Source organism: Hirundo rustica, chromosome 21, assembly GCF_015227805.2.
Source record: "Hirundo rustica isolate bHirRus1 chromosome 21, bHirRus1.pri.v3, whole genome shotgun sequence".
Lineage (NCBI taxonomy): Eukaryota > Metazoa > Chordata > Aves > Passeriformes > Hirundinidae > Hirundo > Hirundo rustica.
Window position 1 is genome coordinate 776,172 of NC_053470.1, and position 22,894 is coordinate 799,065.

Here is a 22,894-nt window from a genome sequence, read left to right on the forward strand (position 1 = left end):
TTCGAAACAAGAATTCCTGGTACCTTGTGCCATCGTGTGGCCAGGGAAAGGCCCGTGCAGCCGCACCGCGTGGGGGGATGAGGGAGGGACGGCGGGGATGGAGGGAGCCGTGGAGGGGTCAGCCCAGCCCGAGGGTCCCGCTGGAGGAGGGCGGTTTCCAGCAGGGAATGCTCAGACACTGCAAGCAGAGCCCTTTTCCCCCCTTTCCCTGGCTGTGGAAGGGAGTGCCTTTGGAGTTCCTTTCTTTTGCTGGGCTCCCTCAGGGACTCTCCCGGCAGGTGCCACCTGGCCACACCACGGCCACCTCTCACCATTGTCCCAGGGCTCCGGTGACACCTTTTGGTGGTAAATACCCTTTTTGTGGGCAAACCCTTCTCTTTTTGTACAATCTTTTATTAATATCATTGTGATGACCATGATTTCTTCAGTAAATTGTGACTCCCAACTCAGAATCTCTCAGAGTGTTTTTCTTCCACTATGGAAAGAGGTTGGCTGGAGGGGGCTTAATTTTCCTGCTGAGTTTTAAAATCGGCTCCTACCAGGATTCAAGGCTGCAATTGGAGCTGTGCTTGACAGAGGGCAGCTCACCTGGCACCACCTGCCCAGCCTGGGCTCAGAAATCCCTGTGAGACCCCTGGACCCCCAGGGCTCACTCAGGATGGGAAGCACTGGGAAGGGAAGGCGGGGACTGCGAGCCTCAGGAAGCTCAGCCCAGAGCAAGAGCAGACCTCAGGACTGTCTTGGCACCACGATCTCTACATTCAGTGTCCGGATTAAACAAGGGCAGCAACTTCAGCAGCTGTGCACCTGCACTGCCCCTGCCCTGAGGACATGGAGCACCTCACACAGCACAGTCAGGGGGAAAGGGGCCCAGCCCTGATTCAAGGTCTGGTCAGGGCAGAGGGAATGCCCCAAAAGATAAGGCAGAATGAAAAATTCTGTAACAGCAGGATTTGCTTTCGTTCCTTATCCTGTGGCCCTTCAGTGTGCCAGATCTCATCTCCCAGGAACTGAAAGGGACCTCTGAGTTACATCCAGAGTAGGAGAATTTTGGGAAAAAATACACCCAAAGAGTGAGGTTCATGTATCAGAGTGTGATGATGACCTAATACCAATTCCTTAAGAAAGGATGGAAGAAGAAGCACGGTGGGAAGCTTGTCAGAAATCCTGGGGCTGCTGAGCATTGCCCTCAACATGAGTGCAGTGCAACACACAGAGGAACAGCAGCATGGCACTACTGAAAGTCAAGGAAAAGTGGGAATTCAATCCCTCATCTAACATTGTCATCTCTGCTTCTCAACATGCAGATCTTGCTGCTTCCCTTTTCCTTCTCCAACCTACACCTTCTCAGAAATGCCTGAAGTACACCAGGATCTCCCCAGGCCCTCTCTCAGGCAGCTTGGCTGGGATCAGTGATAAGAGACAAGATCCCAGAGATTTCCATTCTGCTCTACTGAAAGTCCCCTAAAACTGGCAGCTGAAGAAAAGGCCAAACGGAATAATGCACAGCTTCCAAATCCTGAAGGCACTTGCTTGGAGGAGCACTTACTGTGGTGGGATTAACCATGACTGAGAGGACCAGGCAAGGAGCACAGACAGCAAGAGCTGCCTGTGCTCAAAGGCAGAGCGTGGTGCAAAAAAATACTCCCACAACCTTTGGTACCCACCTGCCCACTCTCCTGAGCAGGCCCTGGGAGCGGCTTGGAGAGGGTGCAGGTGTCTGAGGTACTGCAGGTGAGGCACTGGCACAGAGGGCCTGGAGCACCTGGGCAGGCACCAGCTCACCTGGCCTGGTGTGGAGCGGGGCTGGGGGCTCCTGCCTCTCCCAGGGGGGCACTGAGGGGCTGCTGGCCTCTCCTGGCAGTGGGACTGGGGACTCCTGCCTCTCCCAGGGGGGGCACTCAGGGGCTGCTGGCCTCTCCTGGCAGTGGAACTGGAGGCTCCTGCCTCTCCCAGGGGGGGCACTCAGGGGCTGCTGGCCTCTCCTGGCAGTGGGATTGGAGGCTCCTGCCTCTCCCAGGGGGGCACTGAGGGGCTGCTGGCCTCTCCTGGCAGTGGGATTGGGAGGCTCCTGCCTCTCCCAGAGGTGGGACTGGGGGCTGCTGGCCTCTCCTGGCAGTGGGACTGGAGGCTCCTGCCTCTCCCAGAGGTGGGACTGGGGGCTGCTGGCCTCTCCTGGCAGTGGAACTGGAGGCTCCTGCCTCTCCCAGGGGGGCACTCAGGGGCTGCTGGCCTGTCCTGGCAGTGGGATTGGGAGGCTCCTGCCTCTCCCAAGGGGGGCACTGAGGGGCTGCTGGCCTCTCCTGGCAGTGGGACTGGAGGCTCCTGCCTCTCCCAGAGGTGGGACTGGGGGCTTCTGGCCTCTCCTGGCAGTGGGATTGGGAGGCTCCTGCCTCTCCCAGAGGTGGGACTGGGGGCTGCTGGCCTCTCCTGGCAGTGGGACTGGGAGGCTCCTGCCTCTCCCAGAGGTGGGACTGGGGGCTGCCTGGCTCTTGGAGGGCTGGGCTAGGCCTGCAGCCCCAGCAGGCGGGCAGTGTTCAGCACATCGTCCCTCGTCAGGTAACAGCCGCAGAGCTGCCGGTAGCCCGTGAACGCCTCCCGGCCGTGCAGGACACGCCAGTTATCCACAAACAGGACCTGCAGGAAAGGGAAAAGGTCCTCAGGAGGGCAGCAACCACGGCAGGCAGGGCCACGAGCCTCTGGCAGGGCAGCTCCTGGGGATCCCTGGAGACTGGAAGAGCAGGTAAGGGTGTGCCACAGTGGGCACGAGCCTCCTGTCCCACACTGGCACAGGTGAGGCTCCAGCCAGCTGTTCCACAGGATCCAGCACATCTTGTTCACCGGATCTTTATGGTGCCAGCCCAGAAACACATTTTGGGGTTTCTTCACCTTTCTACTGGAGAGGAAATAGTTCACCAGCAATAGACAGTGGCCAACTAATCACTGAATCCCAGAATGCCTGGGTTGGAAGGAACCTTAAAGCCCATCTTGTTCCATGGGCAGGGACACCTTCCACTATCCCAGGTTGCTCCAAGCCCCATGGAACCTGGATTTGAACTCTTCCAGGGATGAGGCAGCCCCAGCCTCCTGCCTCTGCAGAGTTACCTACCCATGTAGGGGCTCAAACATAACCTCAGAACTGTAATTTCTTCTGGAAGAAGTGAAAGCCTGAACATTAAGTGCTCTGGCCTCTCTGCTCCTGAGGATTCTCATTTCAGTGGCTGGAAACTGGGACGAACCTTCCTTTGAGGCAGAGCTTAAACTAAACATCTCTGCCTCACCTGGGAGCTCGTATTGCTTTCAGACAGCAGGAAAACACACACGCAGAAGCTACTGCTGTTAACCCTGGAGCACCCAGAACGAGGAAAACTGCTGGATATGGCAACGCCCAGACACTGACACATCCACGGAGCACCCTGCCCATCTCCCAGTGCCAAACCCACGGGATTCAGCTCCAAAGTCCCACCCTCGACCAGTCCCAGAGGATGCAGCCCCAGGTCCCACCTTGCCCGGCTTCAGCTTGACCCAGAGCTCGTTGTCGGGCCGGCGCAGCTCGGCGGTGAGGGCGCGGTGCGCGTGGTACCAGCGGCGCACCACGTCATGGGGAACCGTGTTGAACACGGCACGGTCGTAGTTGTTGTACCTGCAGAGAGGGAAGAGACAAGAGACTGCCCAATGTGGCTCCAGGTGCTTCCAAGAGAACCTCAGGAGCCTGTGGGATTAGTGGGTGTTTAAGGGAGGCTGCAGAGGTGACCAAAGAGGTTGTGCTGCCAGGACTTTTGGGAATACAGAGGGCAGGAAGAGTTTACTATCGAGTGTACACCTGTTCTTCCTGGTATTCCATGGAAGGACACGGCAAGACTGGGGGTTGCTTAGAATAAAAGTGCAAAGCAGTGCTGGACAACCTCCAGAACTGAGCCAAACTGCAGTTTCAAAAATTAGCCCAAGTTCCCTTTGGAAGGAATCCCTCTGTGCTCTCCCTGCTCCCTCCGTGCCAGGATAGTCTCGCAAGAGAAGGGCTGAATTCTTCTGCATCTCAAATAGGATGGGATGAGAGCTCGGAGCTGAAGGGAGAATGCCAGGAGTGAGAAATCAAAGCTCAGCACCGACACCCATCTTTGTATCAGCGGTGCTGATGCTTCCCCTAAAGCGGGAGGAACACAAGGTGCTGCCATGGTTTCATCCCTGCTCCTCAAAGATAGGCTGGTTTTCAGCCCATGGAACGTTCTGGAAAACCACCACCACAACGCCCTCTCCTCCCCGCTCTGGCCATTACCTGATGAGGTAAAGCTCGTTGTTCCAGGGGTAGACGTTGAGCACTGGCCCCACTCCGACCATGTGGTTGTGGCAGCCGCCCACGTTCTCCACGTACTCGTGTTTGAGGGGCACCCTGGCCAGCAGCTCAAAGTGCTCCGGGGCCTGGCGCAGCACCTGCTCGGCCGCGTGGAACCCGTCCACCAGCAGCGTCCGCCCGCCCGTGCCCTCGTGCTTCAGGCAGTGGAACACCTGGATGCTGCACAGAGACAGAATCCAAGAGGAATGACCTTGGCTGCCTGGGCACAAGGTGCTCCCCAAGGACACTGCCAGCTCTGGATGGATGCACCACCCGTACCTGCCGCTTCTCCAGACCCAATGCCACAGGTTTTGCCGGGTGAGGAGGCAGCAAGCTGCCTGTGCTGCTTCCCAAACCCAGTGACACGAGTCTGGGAGACTTCAGGAGCTGCAGGATGAGGGCTATGTCACCCCAAATCCAAAGCCAAAGAGGCTGTGGCTGCCCCATCCCTGGAAGTGTCCAAGGACAGGCTGGATGGGGCTTTGAGCAACGTGGGATAGTGGAAGGTGTCCCTGCAGCAGCACGTACCCGCAGGGCTCTTGGAAGTAGGTGGTGTCCGTGTGCCGGTCCAGGGCCAGCTTGGTGTAGGCTGTGTCGCCCCGGGAGAAGTCAGAGGTGAAGTACCACATCCTGCCATAAATGGTCTCCCTGGAAAAGAGATGGGCAGTTATGGGTCAGTGTCTGGGTAAGGAACATCCACCCCTACATTTGAGTTACTCCCCTCCGTCCCATGCACAGAGTCATTAAAGCACACCAACTTCACAAAATTCAGATTGTCAGCGATGGTGCCTCTACTCCCTCTTCTGGTGTTCAGCTCCTCTTTTTCCTCTCCAAAAGGCTGGTTGTGATGAGTCTTCCCCTCCACAAACACCAATGCTTCCACACCAACCATCGTCCCATCATGGAAGTGACACAAAGAGTTGCCTAAGCGCAGCCAGCCCTTACTTGTATCCACACAGGGTTACCCAAATTCCATTTCTTCTTCCCAGAATCCTGTTTTCACTGCCTCCCCCTTCCAACACCCACAGGAAGGAAGGGACAGTAGGCAAAGCCAAACAGCACTCAGGGGCTACAGGGAGAGGATGCCTGGAGACAAAAGCTGGCTGGATATTCCCTGGAGCCCCTTGTTTTTATTTGGTGTGACTATTCATTAATAGGAATCCCTCCTTTTCTAACAGCCCCAGGGAAATCAAACTGTTTCTACAGCTTGGATAAAGCCCCAAGCTCAACCCCTGGCTTACCATGCTGGTGGTGCTTTACACAAACTCAGCACCAACACCTCTCACTGTTTTTCTTTAACAAGAGCTCCAACTGGTCTTTGATCTCCCTGGCTCCCAGGGCCAGGCTGCCCTCACGACCCCTCAAGTCATAACAGGAAATGTCTCTCCTGGCAAAGCCCTGCTCTTCCCAGACAGCCACTTCCTTCAGTCCCTCCTCTCTGCATAGTCCCACTGTCACAAAAGTCATCGTATGCTCCGAGGGCAGCTCAATAACTGAGCGATTCCCACCTCTCCCATAAAGGAGGGTGGATCCCACAGTGGGATCCTCCATCCCAGGTCAAAGGGAACAGCCAGAGCATTTGTCTGCAGACCAGCCACGCCACACACAACACCGGACAAAGAGGCAACAGATTTCCAAACAGAAAGAAAACAAGTTTACCCTTCCCAGGATAGCCCAGATACCTGATTATGCTGATCCGCTCTGCCAAGATTTTTGTGTCCTCTTTGGTGGGAGAGACATTCTCCACAAAAGCAATCCCGTACAACAAGAAGTTCTGCATGAATTCCTTCAGACCTTCGTCTGTCTCCAGGAAGCTCCGGCAGTCGATGGAGGGGACCTGGGCTTGCCGGTAGATCTCAGCATTCCAGAGGATGCGGGGGTGCATGACCTGCTGCTTCTGCCCCTCGTAGCTGTTCCTCACCAGCCACTCCAGCCCGTACCGTGTCACGTGTCCATCCGGCCCTGGCACAGGGACAAGGGCAGAGTCACCAAAATCCCACTGAGCAGCCCGAAATCATGGCACCTGTCAGCCCAGGACGGGCCTCACCCCTGTCACCTGTTCAGGGATGGGCTCTTTGCACCCTGCTGCCACCCAAAATATGACCTGAAGGGCCACGAGTCCTAAAGGTGTTGTCATTGCTGCCACAACTCCAAATTCAGGACGGCTGCTGCAATCTTCTCCAAATTCACAGCCAACTGTTGCATCTGCAGTGGTTTTGGCTTTTGTTGACAGGACTCCAAGGACAATCAAATCTCTGAAGTCAAGCCTTCAGATAAAGGTAAGCCCCAGCAAAAGGAAGAAAGCAGCTGGGAAAGCAAGGAGAAAGGACAGAAAACGAGCATGGTGAGGAGGGCTGACAGCTGCTGACACAGGACAGGGAAGGAAAAGAGAAGCAACGGTGTCATGCCCCATCCATGCACCACCTGCACTCCTGGGGGAGTTTGACCAACCCAGACACTGCACACACAGAAAGAGCTGGGGCAGGAAAACCACACCGCTTTGACTGTAAGCACAGGTGCATTCACAGCATTTAAAATCAGAGAGCAGTGTTTAAAACCTGCTCATGGCTCAGTATCTTCCTGGACAGGCAGATCTGGAGATAATGCCGCCCTCTCCCAGCAAAGCTGGATCCAGCAGCAGGCACGGGAGGGCACAGGTGCTCAGGACTCACAGGTGAGGAAGAGCGTGGTCTCATCCACCCGCACAGCCTGGGGCCGGATGGCCAGGTCCACGCTGGCCGTGTCCAGGCTGCGCTGCTTGGTCTTGGTGTTGTAGCAGGAGGCAGAGCGGCAGTGGTCCCGCAGCCACACGAAATCCAGGCGCATCACGGTGCTCCCGTACCTCAGCTCTGCCAGGGATGGGAGCAGAGGAGGCTTTGGGGTAACAGGGAGGACGAACAAAGCCAAGAACTGAAGCCCAGAGTCCACACCTTATCATCCCAATTACAGAGGATGCAGTGGTACTTCTTGACATAAACTGTCACATGAGGAAGACCTGGCAGAGGATTTTATCAAAGTCCTGGCTCTTTGCTTTGGAACCACTGTGTAAAATGCTGAGCTTGCAGGTGACTCAGAGTACTGAGATCTCACTGGCCTCAGCTGCCATCACCCTGAACAAGATGGACCAGCAGAGGTGGGCACACAACAGAGCCGAGGGGGGCTCTGCCAGGGAGCGCCTGAGCACGGCACAGAAAATGGTGCCGGACTCAGACAGTTTTTACTCAGGAATCCCTGGATTTGATTACTTATTTAGCAGTGCCTCACTTATCACAGAAGACAAGGCTGCTCCATCCTGTCTTTGGGAATTCCTGCAGGGAACACCAAACAGCCCCCAGTGCGCATCCCTCTAACGCAGGCTATTTCAGAAGGAAAACATACACCATTCCAGGGAACAAGGACGGAAACCCTCCCTGGAGTCCCCGGGCAGAGCAGGAGCACCCACACCCAGCACACGTACCGAGATGGTCCTGGTGCAGCTGCCAGGCAGCGCAGGGCGACGCCGGGGCCGTGGGGCGGCAGCGCGCCGGGGCAGCCAGGACGGGCCCGCGGTCCCGGGGCAGCCGCGGCCAGCCATGTGCGGGGCTCCCACGCCGCCCCCGGAGCAGCCACGCCAGCCGCTGGCACCACATCCCTGTCCTAAACCACAGCAGGACACGGCCCTGAGGAGACACAAAGGAGATGCTGGAATCCTGTGAGGCTGGAGAGGCCCGGGCACAGGGTGTCCAGAGAAGCTGCGGCTCCCCCTGGATCCCTGGAAGTGTCCAATGCTAGGTTGGATATAGGCGCTTGGAGCCACCTGGGCTTGTGGAAGGTGTCTCTGCCCGTGGCAGGGGTGGAATGGGATGAACTTTAAGGTCCCTTCCAACCCAAACCATTCCACGATTCTGTGATTTACCAGGCAAAGCCATTCCAGGAGAGACAGCTGTGCTCAACTCTCTTGTGCAAAACAGTGGCAAAGCCTCATGTCAGAAGGTCTTGTCCCCCCTCCAGCATTCCCAGTCTTAATTCATCATTCTTGGATGGAATTGCAGCAACTGGGGAAGCAGTGACCTTGGTTAGGGAAGCAATAACAGAGGAATCCAGTAATTAGGTCAGTTCTAGAAAAAGCAGGCAAAACAATGAGGAGGAGGAGGAAGATCTCTGCTGCTGCTGAAGGACACAGCTGGCATGGAGGAGAAACCACCGTGATTAATTTTAGGATAGAGGTTAGAAGGAGATTTCTCCGAGGGAAATTTTTAACAACTCTTCAGCGCAAAGAGCAACGGCAAAAACCTGACAAGTTTCAAGAGATCACGCCTCAGTCTAAACGCCTGTCATGTTTATGAATTTCTGGGGGCCAGGTCTAAACCCAGCAGGATTTTAACAGCACTTTGAAGAACACTGAAATGTGGTGTCTCTAGATAAGACACCGGCTCAGAAAGCATTTCTTATCCTAGACTTCTGATTTTCCTTCATTTTCTTATCTGGAGAGTCCAGGCACTGGAGCTCTGGCTGTCCAAGCTGCTTCTGCTCTGCAGAGACCTCAAAAGCTGGTGATAACAACCAAATCCACAGAGGTGCCACATTCTCAGCCAGCAACTTGTTAAGCAGGGATAAAAGAATGCAGACATTTCTAGGCAGAAAAAGTGGGAAGGTTTGAGATAAAGGCACACTGACACACTTCAGCCACGGAGCCCTTTCCATCAGAAATTTTTTCCCAACATTCAACCTAAACATCCCCTGGCACAGCTTGAGGGTGTTTCCTCTTGTCCTATCCCTTGTTACCTGGGAGAAGAGACCAAACCCCCTGGCTGCAGCCTCCTTTTCCAAGATATCCATTTCCTCTTCCTTCTGCCCAGCTTTGAAAATCTGCTATAGGAAGAGGAATGAGCCCCATCTGACACACAAATCTCATAAGCAAGGGAATAAAACCTACAGCTACAAAATCCAGGTGCTACCCCTGGTTTATCAGCTTCAAAATCTTCAAGAAATTATTTAAATCCCTGAACCAATGACTCACAAAGATTATCTGAGAGAGGGAAACTGTCCAGTTTGGCTATTGGATCCACTACCCCAGTGAGGGGTGCAAAATAGAAGGAATCTTGTTTGCAACACAAACAGGACCCAAAATACTCATTAACAAATCCATTAGCACATGGCCTGTGCCTGGGGCAGCTCCAGCCTTAGTTTGATCTTTCCACACACGTTTCTTTTAAGTCCTCCTCTCCCAATATCAGAAGTGAGCAGGGAATTAACACAGGTAATGGGAAGTGACCCAGGTATTTAAACCTAACCAAGGAGATCTCATGCTGCTCTCACTGGAAGAAAACACCACAGGCAGCTCAGTGAGAACTTTAAATTCAATCTTTCCAAGAGATGCTAAAACTTAGAGGCATTAAAGCCCCTGAAATCTGAATGATTAGGGAGGATTTACGATTTTTTGTTGTTTCATCAGAGCTAACAGCTGGATGAGCCATGTGAACAGCAAACTCTTCCTGCACCTCCTGCTGCCTCACCTTTATGCTTTATGTGGTCCAGATACCTGGGCAGCAGTGAAATGAGAGAATTCCAGGCAAAATTTCCTGCAGAATTCAAAGGGAAGGCGCAGGAGGGAGTAGAGATTAAATACTCAGTGCATAAACACACATGGTGGGTAGCACAGGAGTGGGCACAGAACCCCACAGGGTGAAGGGGAGAAGAGTGCTGGAGGGAAAAGCAGAAACCTCAAATCTATTGTGGTTTGAGGAATTCCCATCAGTCTTTGGAGAGAAGGGACAGGAGATGCTGCGGAAGGAGAAGAAATGAAGGCTGAGTTTCACAGGAGTTAACCCTAACCCTAACACTGCAGTTGGTCTCACAAGAAACATTTTAAGGAAACAAAACCTCAAAGAGGCTTAACCTCTTTGAGGAAGAGCCACAGTCCCCATTCTGGGCAAAGGAAATGGTGAAAAAATGAGTGATCAAATAGTTTCAGCAATGGGAACATATAAGAAAGGAGAAACCCCACAAATCTGGAGGCTTTTACCAGCTTTTAGCCAAACCTTCCCGGGCATGGGATGACCCTGCTGCCCTCCCTGCCCTGCTCCAGCCCCTCTGAAAAAAAAAAGGTTTCTATTAGAAACACCTCAAACATTCAGCTGCTCAGACCCACTCAGTTTTAACTTCTGGAAGCACCTGGCTGGAGCCAAGGTTTCTGATCCACATGGAACAGGGAGATGTCAGTAGCACAACAGTCCAAAGGGAGGGAAAGGAATTTGGGGTTTGATCCTCTTAGATCCTTCAGCCTGACAGTTCCTCCTGCGGTGAAGGAACACCATGAAAAAGAGTAATTCTGCAAAGGCTGAGCTGGCCTGAAGGCTCTGTCAGAGCCAGAGGAGCCAAGAACACAAGCCCAGGTGACAAACCAGATCCCCCAGGATGGCAGCACCTCTTGGACAGGACACAGGCAGAGTTTAACAGCCTGAGCTGACTCAGTTAATTACAATTAATTACCACAGAGACAAAAAGCAGACTGGCTGTTCCCTGCTGAGCTCCTGCCCTTACCCTGCAGACAGCTCCATCAGATCTCAGCTGTCAGGAACCAGATTCCCCTTCCAGCCCTTCCCCACATGGGATTTCAATGAAATTAAGGAGCTAATAAAGACATCCCAGGCACTGCCAGCTTCACAGCTACTTCATTTTCCTGGAAGCAAAGGGAATTATCTGCTCACCCCACTGTTTCACACTGACCACCTGATGCCAGGCCCCGTTCCCAGAACCTTATTCCAGCCTCCTGTTTGCATTTCTCCCAGGCAAAGTCTTTCCAGGCCACACAGCTCAACAGAAATAAGATCTAATTATGTTTTTATTTTTTCTTTCCCAGCAAAGCAGCCAGTCCTGATGGTAGAAGCCCCCCAGAGGAGTCACTGCAATAAACCCCTATTAGTAAATCACTTCACTTGATACTCAGGGTCCTGCCCGGGCAAAGATCAGCCAGGCAGCTCTCCCGGGTAAGGAGGCGTTGTGTTTTTCCAGGGAATGAAGGAAAACAGCTCTGCCCACGAGCTGCAGCCTTTCATTCCCTTTCGATGGGATCGCAATCCCCGTGTGACCCCGGGCACAGCATTACCTGGGACGCTGGAGCGCCGGGCAGAGCTGGGGGATGATGGAGCGAGGCTTCGGCCGGGCCCGGGGTGCTGGGCGGATCACGGAGGGGCTGTGCCGGGGGGAATTCCGCAGCCTCTGCGCTGCTGCTCGGGGCTCCTCGCCGCTCCTTCCTCCTCCGGCTCCCTGCGCCCACCAGGCCGAAAACGCCGCTCGGAGCTTTGCCACATCGGCTGCTGCTGCCCGAGGGAACCGGCGTCTCGGTGACACTTTAAAGAGGAAAAAAACAAGGAAAAAAACAACGTTGCAAACGGGTCCCGCTCCGAGGGGGCCCAAGCGCAGCGGGACGAGCCGCGCTCCGAGCCCGGGGGCTGGGGGGCACCGCGATCGCCGCACCCCGTCTCTGCCCCCGACCCACCTGGGCGGCTCCCCGGCCCCCCGGCGTGGCCCCGTTGCCTCGGAGCGGCGTTGCCGAGCCCCAGAGCCCGCGGGCGGCGGCGGGGCCGGGCCGGGAGCGGGGCCGGGGCCGCCTCAGGCCGCCCCGGGGCGGGGCCGCCGCCGCCATAGAGACGCGCGGGGCAGAGCGCCCTCAAACCATAGAGCCGGGGCGGGACGGGCCCCGCGGCAAGCGGGACCGGACCGGGACGGGACCGGAACGGGGCGCGCCGCGGCTCCGGCGGCCGCTCCAGTCCGGGAGGCCGCAGGACGGAGTGCCGCAGGCGGCACGGAGATCGGGGAAGGGGCGGACGGAGCGCGGCGCACGCCCCGCGGGGACGCGCTGGTGCCGCCGGCGTGCGGACAGCGCCAGCGGTGACGGGCTCGGGACACAGAGCCGTGCCTGCGAGTGCTGCCCCCTCGCGGCCAGGCGGGGAGATGGACAGCGAGAGGAGCGGCGCTGCCCCGTCCCTGTCCCTGTCCCTGTCACCGTCCCTGTCCCTGTCACCGTCCCTGTCCCTGTCCCCGTCCCTGTCCCCGTCCCCGTCCCTGTCCCTGTCCCTGTCCCTGTCCCTGTCCCCGTCCTTGTCCCCGTCCCTGTCCCAGTCCCCGTCCCTGTCCCCGTCCCTGTCCCCGTCCCAGTCCCCGTCCCTGTCCCCGTCCCTGTCCCCGTCCCCGTCCCTGTCCCTGTCCCCGTCCCTGTCCCTGTCCCCGTCCCTGTCCCTGTCTCCGTCCCTGTATCTGTCCCTGTCCCCGTCCCTGTCCCCGTCCCCGTCCCCGTCCCTGTCCCTGTCCCCATCCCCGTCCCCGTCCCCGTCCCTGTCCCTGTCCCTGTCCCTGTCCCTGTCCCTGTCCCCGTCCCTGTCCCCGTCCCTGTCCCTGTCCCTGTCCCTGTCCCTGTCTCCGTCCCTGTCCCTTTCCCGGTCACTTCCTTGCCCCATCCCTGTCCCTGGCTCTTTCCCTGCTCCCATCCCTGTCCTGTCCCTGCTTACCCCTTCCCCGTCACTGTCCTCCCTTCTCCTGTCCCTGTCTCCATCCTGCCCCGCTGCAGGTGATGCGGTGCCGGGGATACACGCGGCACCTTTTGGGTCACAAAGCGCTGATTTTCATCCAGACGCACCGGGACATTGGCGTGTGCGCCGGGCAGGCGGCGGGTCCCCGCTGGAGGGCTGCCTTGGCCCGGGGATGGCGACCGCCGCCCCTCGCCCCCTTCCCACCACCCCCGGCCCCGCAACATCCCCGGCCCTGCCCTCCCGCCGCCCCCCAGGAGGGCGGTCCCAGCCCCGAAGATGCTCCGGAGCATCTCGGGGAGGACCAGCTGGGACCCTCGGGTCAGTGGCTCCGGTCTTTGGAGCTCCGGGTTGTTCTGCAGCACGGAGCACCCGCAGGGATTGAGTTGGTGGAACAGACGGAGCTCCAGACCCGGCAGTGGGAGCGGCAGGTGGCACTGGGGACACGGGGCTGGCGGCGTGGGGGAGAAGAGATGACACGTGGTGGCACAAGAGCCCCGGGAGGGGTTACCTGGGGATTAGGATGAACCTGTCAGACAGAGAATTCCAGAATGGTTTGAGCTGGAAGAAACCCTAAAGCTCATCCCGTTCCTACTCCCTGCAATGGGCAGGGACACCTTTCCACTATCCCCGGTTCCTCCAAGCCCCGTCCAACCTGGCCTGGAACATTTCCTGCTCTGTGTTTAAGCGTGCTGGTGCTTCCCTGGGTTGGGAATGGGGCAGGATGAGTTCTCAGTGGTGCCTCCCCGGTACCCGTGCAGACAAACCGCCCCAGCGAAGCGCTGGGAGGTACTCCACAGCGCCGTGCCAGAATTTCCATGCCTGGTTTTCCAAACTCCAGGTGTTCTGAGTGTTTCCAGTTTCCCTGCCGTGGGTGTGTGCGCAGAGTCGCTCGCTGTCACTGTCCTTGCAGCGAGGGGACGCGCTGGTGCCAGCGCGGATTCCTGATTTCCGAGTGTTTTTTCAGGAAAGGAGTGGGGGCGGCGCCTGGAACAGGCAGAGGAGCTGTCGGGGATCTGCTGCTTCCCAAAACCTCGGTGCAGCTCCCGCGGGAGATAAACAAGTTAGTCACTGAATGAGCTCACGGCAGAGGCATCCCGGCCTCCATGAGAATTTGTCACGGGCCCTTCCCGGGGTGCGATCGTGCCCCGGTACCGGCTCCCGGGAGGAGGCAGCGGATGCGATGAGCCTGTCGCCTGTCCCTCGGTCCTTCCTGGCAGCAAGCCTGAGCCCCTCTCCCTCCGTGCCCGGGCACAGCCCCTCGGACGAGCAGGCACTCAGCGGGTGCTTGCGGGACCCGGGCGTGTTCCCGACGGGAGTGATTGATGCCAACAAACAGGATCAAACCGTGCCTCAGCTGAAGGGCTGGGAGCCCTGGGGGGCTCTGGGGAGGGGGGGATCCCTTTGGGGCTGCCTTTGGGGTGGGCAGTGCAGCAGCACTGGTGTGGCCCGTGGGTTGTGCTCACGGGGTTGTTTCTCCTTGCGGTGTGGAGCATGGTGGTCTCTGGAGCTCACTGGGGTTTGTGGTCCCTCCTGTGCCCCACAAGGACAGGCAGTTCTGGGCCCCTCTCTGAGGAGACCCACGTGCCCCCCAGGAGTCCGGTGCTCTGGGATGCACCTGCTGCTTGGCCTGAGCACATAGGAACGCACGTGCTGGGAAAGAAAGTGCCTGGGAACTTTCTGGGGATTTCCCAGGGAGAGCTGAGATCTGGGAATTTTCTGCCCTCCCCCTGGTCCCCTCCTTCCTCACTTACACACTGCTCCCAGGGTCACAAGCGGCTTTAAAAAAAGCAACAACCCACACAATGCTCTTCCCTTCTCCAGCGGGCGCTGGTGACGAGATCCCCCATCCGGTAGGGGATACAGAATTAGTCCTCTGCCTGGGAAAGGCCCTGCCAGGCCCTGCCAGCTGGTCCCACACCATGAGGCTGCCGTGGCCACACGCAGAGGAAAAAGGCTCTGGGTGCCACAGGTGCATCCTCCCTTGGCTCTGCTCCATGGAGTTGTTCAAGAAATCCGTCCCCCTTCCCTGCCCCAGGATTTCTTGGAGGCGGCCTTGGTGGTGCTGATGTCAAGCAGAGCTTTGGATGACGTGCAGGGCACATGGAGGTTTCTCTCTGCACGTGGGGGTTGTTTCTGGACAAGGTTAGGACAGGGAATTCATGTTTTCCAGGAAATCTTGCGGCAATTTCTATGAGAGCAGCAGGAATCAAGGGTGGCTGAGCCAAGGGGATGTTCCTGGAAATGGTTTATAGGGCAAAAGCTCTGAAAAATGTTGCTCTGGGTATCAGAACAGTTTAATGAATGACCCACATCAACCCTGCCCGACATGAATGACGGTTCCCGTCGCATTGTAGGGATGAATCAGAAGTGGAAAGCAGCTGTTTGGAACCCCACACGACAGGTCACACAAGCTACTGAAGGAGAAGGTAGATCAAGTCAACTTGCTGAACCCAAAGCTATTCAGCTGGACCTGGACAATGCTGAAAGAGAGAAGTGGCCAAATTGGCTTTATACTAATTAATGAATGGTAGCCAGTGCTCTGTGGGGGTGGCTTGAAAGGTGGAAAAAAGCTAATTGACAGCGCAGGGGAAAACCAGTCTGGGCTGCAGATGAGTGGAAGGACATTGCCACTCGGGTAGAGAAACTACCTGTCAAAGTCTGTCATGTAGATGCCCATGTCCCCAAGAGTCGGGCTAATGAGGAGCACCGAAACAACGAGCCGGTAGATCAAGCTGCAAAGATAGAGGTGTCAAAGATAGACTTAGATCGGCAACACAAGGGAGAGTTGTTCCTAGCTCAATGGGCCCATGAGGCCTCAGGTCACCAGGGTAGAGATGCCACCTATAAGTGGGCACAAGACCGAGGGGTGGATCTAACTATGGACAGTATTTCTCAGGTTATCCATGACTGTGAGACGTGTGCTGCCATCAAGCAGGCCAAGCGGGTGAAGCCCCTGTGGTATGGAGGGCGATGGTCCAAGTATAAGTACGGGGAAGCCTGGCAGATTGACTACATCACCCTTCCCCAAACCCGCCAAGGCAAGCGCTACGTGCTGACCATGGTGGAAACCACCACTGGATGGTTGGAGACCTACCCTGTGCCCCATGCTACTGCCCGGAACACCATCCTGGGCCTTGAAAAGCAAATCCTGTGGAGACATGGTACCCCTGAGAGGATTGAGTCTGACAACGGGACTCATTTCAAGAACAGCCTTATAAACACCTGGGCTAGAGAACATGGCATTGAGTGGGTGTACCAAATTCCTTATCATGCACCAGCAGCTGGGAAAGTTGAATGGTGCTATGGCCTGCTTAAAACCACCTTGAAGGCAATGGGTGGTGGGACTTTGAAGAACTGGGAGATTAATTTAGCAAAGGCCACATGGTTAGGGAACACTTGAGGTTCCACCAACTGAGCAGCTCCCGCCCAATCTGAGCACCTGAGAACAAGAGATGGAGATAAGGTTCCAGTGGTACACATGAGAGGTATGCTAGGAAAAACTGTTTGGGTTAATTCTGCCTCCAGCAAAGACAATCCCATCTGAGGGGTTGTTTTCACTCAGGGACCAGGTTGCACATGGTGGGTGATGCAAAAGGATGAAGAGACCCAATGCATCCCTCAAGGGGACCTTGTTTTAGGGTGAACTACCCATGACACTGTGCCTGTATCCATATCTGCATGTATATATGTATATAATTATGGTAGTGCATGTATGTATATAATTTAAATTTAAATTTGATGTAACATGTTGGTATGGGAAAAAAATCAGCGTGGATAATGTTGGGGGTTAGGTTTCTTTCCTTTTGCTCCTTTTTACTTATAGAATTTTGTTTCCCCATAAGTTGCTAGGAAACACTATCAACTGGGTACATAAGAAAAACAAAAGAAGTGGCCAAGCTCAGGGGAGGAGGGCATCTTGTTGCACTTCTCTTACCTGGGAGTTTCTCTCCAAGGGCCAGAGATTCTTCGAGAATTGGGCTGATAAAAGAAGGGTCTGGGGCAGCTGCTAGCTCGCTCTCTTGCTCTCTCTCTCTCTGCTTTGGAGGAGGCAGCTGCTGCTGCCGGAGGCCCCACAGCCCCGCTGCCACTGCAAGAAGAAGCTGCCAGGTGACACCGACAGAGCCAGGATGCAGATCGTGGATGGCGATGTCAGCTGGAACAGCATCGCTGCCATCCTAGAGGAGGAGGAGGAGGAGAATGAAGGAGACACGCCTGCGGTGGCAGAGTTCATTGATGAGCACTCTGATGAAGTGAAGCTCGTGGAGGAATTCCCAACAAACTCCAAATGGAAGCTTCTAGGAGACGAGGACTCACAGAGTTCAGGTATTTTGGGGTCTGCCAAGTCTTCCACAAGGTGGTGTTGCCACGACTCCCCAGAGCCCTCAGCCCCAGCAGGGGAAGAGAACAGCTCCTAGGACCTCTCTCCTCTGAGGTGGCAGCGTCATGACATCCCCGACCCGTCCCCTCCCTGGCGCCATCGTCACAACACCCCTGACCCGTCCCCTCCTAGGAGGCAGGGTAACAATACGCCGACTTGTCTCCTCCCAAAAGGCAGCGCTGTGACACCCCAGATCTGTCACCTCCCAGTCAGCGGCAGTGCCATGATACCCCCGACCCGTCACCTCCCAGGTGACAGCGTCATGACATCCTTGACCCATCCCCTCTGTTACAGATGAGCAGCGCCATGGTTGGCTCTCACAATTAAGGGGTGAATATTACGTGTATGTTAAGAGAAGTTTTATAGATGTATAGTTATGTTATGGCGATACGTCCTCCCACAGTCCTCTTTCCCCTCACCCTTGTCACTGGATGGCCTTGGAAATCATGGCACTGGGGGAGGGCCGGCTTGTTACTAGGAGGCGTGGCATGGCAACACCTGACCTCCAATCAAATCGCAAGAAAGTGATCTCCACCAATGGACAGCGAAGAAGAATTGACTGACAGGCTTTAGGAGGGGCCAGGATTGGCTGATGTAACACCAGGCATATAAAAGGCGGTGCAGCCATTTTGTAGGTGAGCACACGGCGGTTTAGTTCCATGCTCCCAGCGCTGCTCTTTCTCCTTGTTCAGTCTTTTGTTGTATTTTGTTAACGTTTAATAAACCTTTGACATTTTAAAAGTGAGCATCGTTTCTCACGCCTCCCAGGAGACAGTGTCATGACATGCCAGATCAGTCACCTCCCTGACAGCAGTGTCAGGATTTGTCACCTCGGAGAGTGAAGCTGGGGTCACCTAGTGGGAAAAAAGAGCCGAATGAAAGGTCAGACTTCACCCACCCAGAAGGACCAGCACAGGCCACGCAGTCCCCTGGAGCACTTCCCACATTGCTGGGATGCCAAGGGCTCTCCCAAGAAGGCTAACACAATGTCATCCGGGGTCAAAGCTGGCCTGGTGTTGGCTGATGTGCTGCAGTGGGAGAAGCAGGAGCTCCAGAAGCACGAGAGGAGCACCAAGCACGTGGAAGAGGAATCCCAGAAAACTCAGACTGTGTTCTGAGACAAGTCCGGCTGCAAGTTCCAGGTACCTCTGGCCCAGAAGCAGCTAGAACAGAGGCTGAATGCAGAGGCAGAGTCCAGGAGAGAAGAGCAATATGCCAAGTGGGGAAAAGGGCTGGCACAGGAGACGCAGCAGCAGCAGAACATGGAGGATGCAGTCAAGGAGATGCAGAAGCCCTTGGCTCATTACATTGATGACCAGGACCTGGATTGAATGCTGAGAGAACAGCAGAGGAAAGGAGACCCCATGGCTGCTCTCATCAAGAAAAGGGAGGCCAAGGAGAACAAGGAGAAAGAAAAACCCAGGTACAAGGGACCAGCACCTCCATGCAACAGGGTTAACATCTGGCCTGAGCATCGCTGGGACAGTGTGGACAGGTCCAGTGGGGTCGAGCAGCGGCGCTTCGCCCGCATTGCCAACAAGAAGGCGGTGCAGGAGCTCGCCTACACGTGGAGCATTGAGGACACGTAGGGGAGAGCTCCTGCGGAAACCCACAGGAACCAGCTGCTGCCAGACACCTGAGGAATGGCCTGCTCTCCCCGGAACAAGCCCTGTCCTCGGCATTCAGCAGTCCACTGGACCATCTTCCTAGAGGCAAGGCTGGATTTCCCTGTCAGCCAGAGCCTTCAGCTCTCTGGCGAGGACACTGGTTTCTTTGTTTTCTCACGTGTGTCTGTTCTATGCAAAATGCTTTGACCTCTGAGGGCAGTTCCCAAGTCTTCAGGTGTCCTAAATCTGAGGTGAAAATCTGCTGTACACTTGGGCTTGGGAGAGTTACCCTCATGCAGTGGGTCAGTCTGCTCCAGAACTCAGGTTAAATTGAACTTCTGAACTTTTGTTCAGTTTATGCCGTTATTTTGCCATGTAGATCCCAGAGCCACCAATGTGTCAGAAGTTCAAACTCAGCTTTTTTTGCTTTTTTATTTTTTTTCTTTTTTTTTTTTTTAATATATTTTTAAGGGTAGAAAGAAAACTTTATTAACAGAAATCAAAGAAAAATAATAAGAAATCAGAATAAACCTTCAGAACACTTCTCCCCACAAGTTTCCTTTCTTTTTTCCCACTGACAACGTAGAGACAAATTTGATATTTTCAGTCAGCTTACCACCTTTAAAATAATCTTTCTTCAGTCCACTTAGGGACTCCTGCCATGCCATGGAGACTTTTCCACAAGAAACAGTTCTCTCATGGTTTTAATTATCATGAATAGCAGCCGCCCGGAAATCTGCAATCGTGAAGTCCCTCCCACGGTTTTGGTAGTTCCCACAGCTACAGCCATGGGTCATGTCACCTTATTGGGGTGCAATTTTAAGGATGAGCTGTTCTGGTATAGAAACAAAAGTTCTCTTCTTTTTTCTCTGGGAACAGAAGTTTTCTTCTTCCATTCCTGGGGCAAGGTTTTTCATCTCTCATTTCTCTCTATTCAAGATTCTCATTAGATAACAGTTACTTCAACATCTGCTTGCTCCAACACTGGTGCCTCTGTTCATGGCTTTGGTTAGAACTCTACGTCCCCCCAAAGCATTCCATGAATTACAGGGAAAAAGAGTCTGATGTATCAATTAAATCTTCACCATAGCTTTACACGAGAATTTCAGCCCAAGACTAAGGCATCTCCTCATTCTCCTCCCATCTGGGATTTGACTCCTTTACTGACCTCGGTGTCTCCATGTTGTTTTCTTCACATGTCTTCACCCTTTCTTTTCCTCTTCCTCGAGAGAGGATTGAAGCCTGTGAGTTTCATCTGTGCACTGAAAGAGTTAATATCTCGACTGGGCCTGTGGATGGCCATGGACCTCTGTCGAGCAGCAGCAGTGGAGCTGCTCATGGTGTTGATTTCGGCTCCTGCCGCGCTGGGGGGGCCTGAGCCAGGCTCCCAGTGGCAACAGGAGCGGCCAGGATTTCAGCAGCCTCAGTGGCAGCACCTCAGGTTGATAGCTTCTTGTTGGGGGTTAAATTTCCTATAGAATTTTTCCCCCCATAAGTTGCTAAGAGACTAAATACTGATGCTTAAAGGGCGCTTGACCCACACAAAAGGTAGTAGATCACTTAGTTTGGGGGGGAGGGAAAGGCTCAGGGGCTCTGGGAGCTGAGGGTGGTCTCTTCTGCCCTCGGTCTCGGAGAGGACGATGGGGTGACTGCTGGCTGCGTGAGGAGTCCACTGTTAACGGAGGGTCCGGGCCTGGGAATTCTATCACCATCCATCATCTGCTGGAGCACCCAGGAATTTGGAGCCCCTCACCTGCCCTGCTGGAGTTGGTCAGCCCCTTCCAGCCGCCGCGGCTTCTTCAGCACTGCTCACTTTGCCTGCCGGGACATTCCCCGTCTGCTGGGGACATCCCACCGTTTCCAGCCATCAGCCCCGGAGTTTTTCCACCGTTTCAGCTTGGTGCTCTTGGGATCCCAAGAGATCAGACTGCCCGGGACTTGTGAGACAAAGCCCCTCGGGGTTCTTGGTTCTGTTATTATTATTATTATTATTGCTGTTGTTTGTTTGTCCTGTTATATTTACTAGTAAAAGGACTGTTATTCCTTTCCCCATAGCTCTCACTGAAAAAGCCTTTTTAATCTTCCAAATTATAATAACTTGGAGGGAAGGGATTGGAACTCCCCACTCCTAGAGAGGCCCCGCCCCTCCCTAGCAGATACCTGTCTTTTCAAACCAAGACACTTCTGCTCTCTCTCCCTGTCCGGCGGCTGTGGGTGGAACTCAAGGGCAGCAGAATCTCACGCCGTGAGCCGACCTGGCCAGTGGTGGATTGAGCCTGGCCTGGCCAGCGTCCAGTTACCTGTTCAAAGGCTGGAAGCAAGAGAGCTTTTCCCAGGGTTGGTTTGTTTTCAAATGTGATTTTACAGAGGCGCGTCCAGCTTTCTGAAGTGGTTAAACAAGGTGTCAATATTCAAAACTAACCGAGTGGTTCTGTTGGGTCTGGAGGAAGCTCACAGAGAATCGCTTCCATAAGTGATGGATTTTCTCTTTAACCAAAAACCATGCTATGTTAAACCACAACACCCAACTCAACATGATGGTGCTTGGACTAGAGCTCCAGGTGGCTGGTCCTGACCTATCTTCGGTGCTGGAATGAAACAGAAAGAGGAAAAAAAACCTCTTCCCAACATGATGGTGCTTGGACTAGAGCTCCAGGTGGCTGGTCCTGACCCAACTCAACATGATGGTGCTTGGACTAGAGCTCCAGGTGGCTGGTCCTGACCTATCTTCGGTGCTGGAATGAAACAGAAAGAGGAAAAAAAACCTCTTCCACCAGGACTTCCCTTCCAAACAGGCTGTGAGCTCCTGGTGAGCCGTGGCTGTGTGTTGGGGACCTGGGAGTCCCCAGAGAACTTCAGGTGATCCAAGGGCTATCAGAGCCAAGGGATTTATGCTGGTCCCTTGAGCACAGTGGTGGGCTGCATGTGGGGCCGCTTGTGGCATCACTGGCTCTGCTGCTCCAGCATTGCTTTTCCCCAAGGCCAAGCTCCTGCTCCCAGGAATGCATCATGTCCCGATGGAAACACAAATGCTTATTTAATTTTAAATCTAATTGAATTCCCCATCTCTCTCTGATTTTTTTTTTTTTTTTTTTTTTTTTTTTTTTTTTTTTTTTTTTTTTTTTTGTTACCCAAAGGAAGGAAGGAAGCCCAAACTCGGATGTTTGTTTGTTCTGTCCTGGCTGATGTTCCCTTGGTTGCACTCCAGTGGCTGATAAACTGGCAGGGAAGTGGAGCGTGGAGCACGACAGAGCCTGGGAAAGGCCAGGACCCCACTTCCCCTGGCCTTACGTCACGGTTTCTCTCCGATTATCTTGGCCTGGGGGCCACCGCTGCCAGCTGCCTCTGCTCCCGCCTTCGTCACCAGCTCAGGGGACTGCATTTGGTGGGATGTCCACATGGAGAATGTCTCCTTGCCATCCAGATTTCCTCTACCTGCCCTGGTGCCACCTCCAAACTCCTTACCCAGGGCGCAGCTGAGACCCATGGTTCACCCTGCCTGTGGGACCATGGAAAGGGAGAACCTGCATGGGTCTGAGCTCAGGTGTGGGCTGTGCTCCTCTCACGGAACTTCACCTTCTCCATCCAGGCGTGTTCCACCTGTGGTGGCCCCACCCAGTGAGGTCTGAGGCTGTCACAGGCCTCACGCAGGGGAGGTGGGGATGCCGACTGCTCTGAGCAATGTCAGGAGCTTATCCCATGGCTCCTGCCAGGAGCCATTAGCTTGGAAAGCCTCTCCTTCCTCCAAGCTGGAAGATGTCCCAGAAGAGGGAAATATTTGTGGGGTGTGGAGTATGTGCCATGGGTGGGGGAGCTGGGAGCTTTGTCTTCCCCGCTCCCTGTCGGGGGACAGGGATGTGGTTCAAGGCAGGGGGCGATGGGGACGGGATCAGCTCAGGAAGCTTCTGAGGCTCCTCTGCGTAGAGCACCTTCCCTGGGGTATTGGGGTGACTCCAGGGGAGCTGAGACCCCCTGATTCCCCAGCATCCCTGTGTTGGGAGAAACATTTGAGTGGGCTCAGGAGATGAGTCCCTGGGAGATTTGGAGGGTAAAAGAGGATGCGGGA

General features: G+C 55.0%; 1 protein-coding gene and 1 pseudogene across 4 annotated transcripts; one reads left to right on the top strand and one right to left on the bottom strand.

The window, feature by feature from the left end:
* Positions 1–1,074: 1,074 nt before the first annotated feature.
* On the bottom strand, positions 1,075–11,890 carry TMLHE (trimethyllysine hydroxylase, epsilon). 4 transcript variants are annotated; one of them, XR_009208461.1, is made up of 10 exons: positions 11,814–11,890; positions 11,421–11,664; positions 7,791–7,992; positions 7,006–7,182; positions 6,016–6,295; positions 4,862–4,981; positions 4,277–4,513; positions 3,505–3,643; positions 2,450–2,637; positions 1,075–2,003 (listed from the first exon to the last, which is right to left on the bottom strand). XR_009208461.1 is itself a non-coding variant. In XM_040083833.2 (9 exons), exons 3-9 carry the CDS (start codon positions 7,960–7,962, stop codon positions 2,506–2,508), a joined length of 1,257 nt encoding a protein of 418 aa, XP_039939767.1. In that variant the 5' UTR covers positions 7,963–7,992; positions 11,421–11,664; positions 11,814–11,890; the 3' UTR covers positions 1,075–2,505. The 4 variants fall into 4 exon arrangements, 2 of the variants coding, with proteins under 2 accessions (XP_039939767.1, XP_039939768.1); XR_009208460.1 differs by having other exon boundaries at positions 1,075–2,315; positions 2,444–2,637; XM_040083833.2 differs by having other exon boundaries at positions 1,075–2,637.
* Positions 11,891–17,999: 6,109 nt separating this feature from the next.
* On the top strand, positions 18,000–18,999 carry LOC120761977 (BUD13 homolog; annotated as a pseudogene).
* Positions 19,000–22,894: the final 3,895 nt, after the last annotated feature.

Coding starts and splice junctions, on each gene's coding strand:
- TMLHE (XM_040083833.2), bottom strand. CDS start 7,962: ATGTGGTGCCAGCGGCTGGCGTGGCTGCTCCGGGGGCGGCGTGGGAGC. Junction 6,296..7,005: donor GACCACGCTCTTCCTCACCT/GTGAGTCCTGAG, acceptor TCCCTGTGCCAG/GGCCGGATGGACACGTGACA. Junction 4,514..4,861: donor TACTTCCAAGAGCCCTGCGG/GTACGTGCTGCT, acceptor GTCTCTGTGCAG/CATCCAGGTGTTCCACTGCC.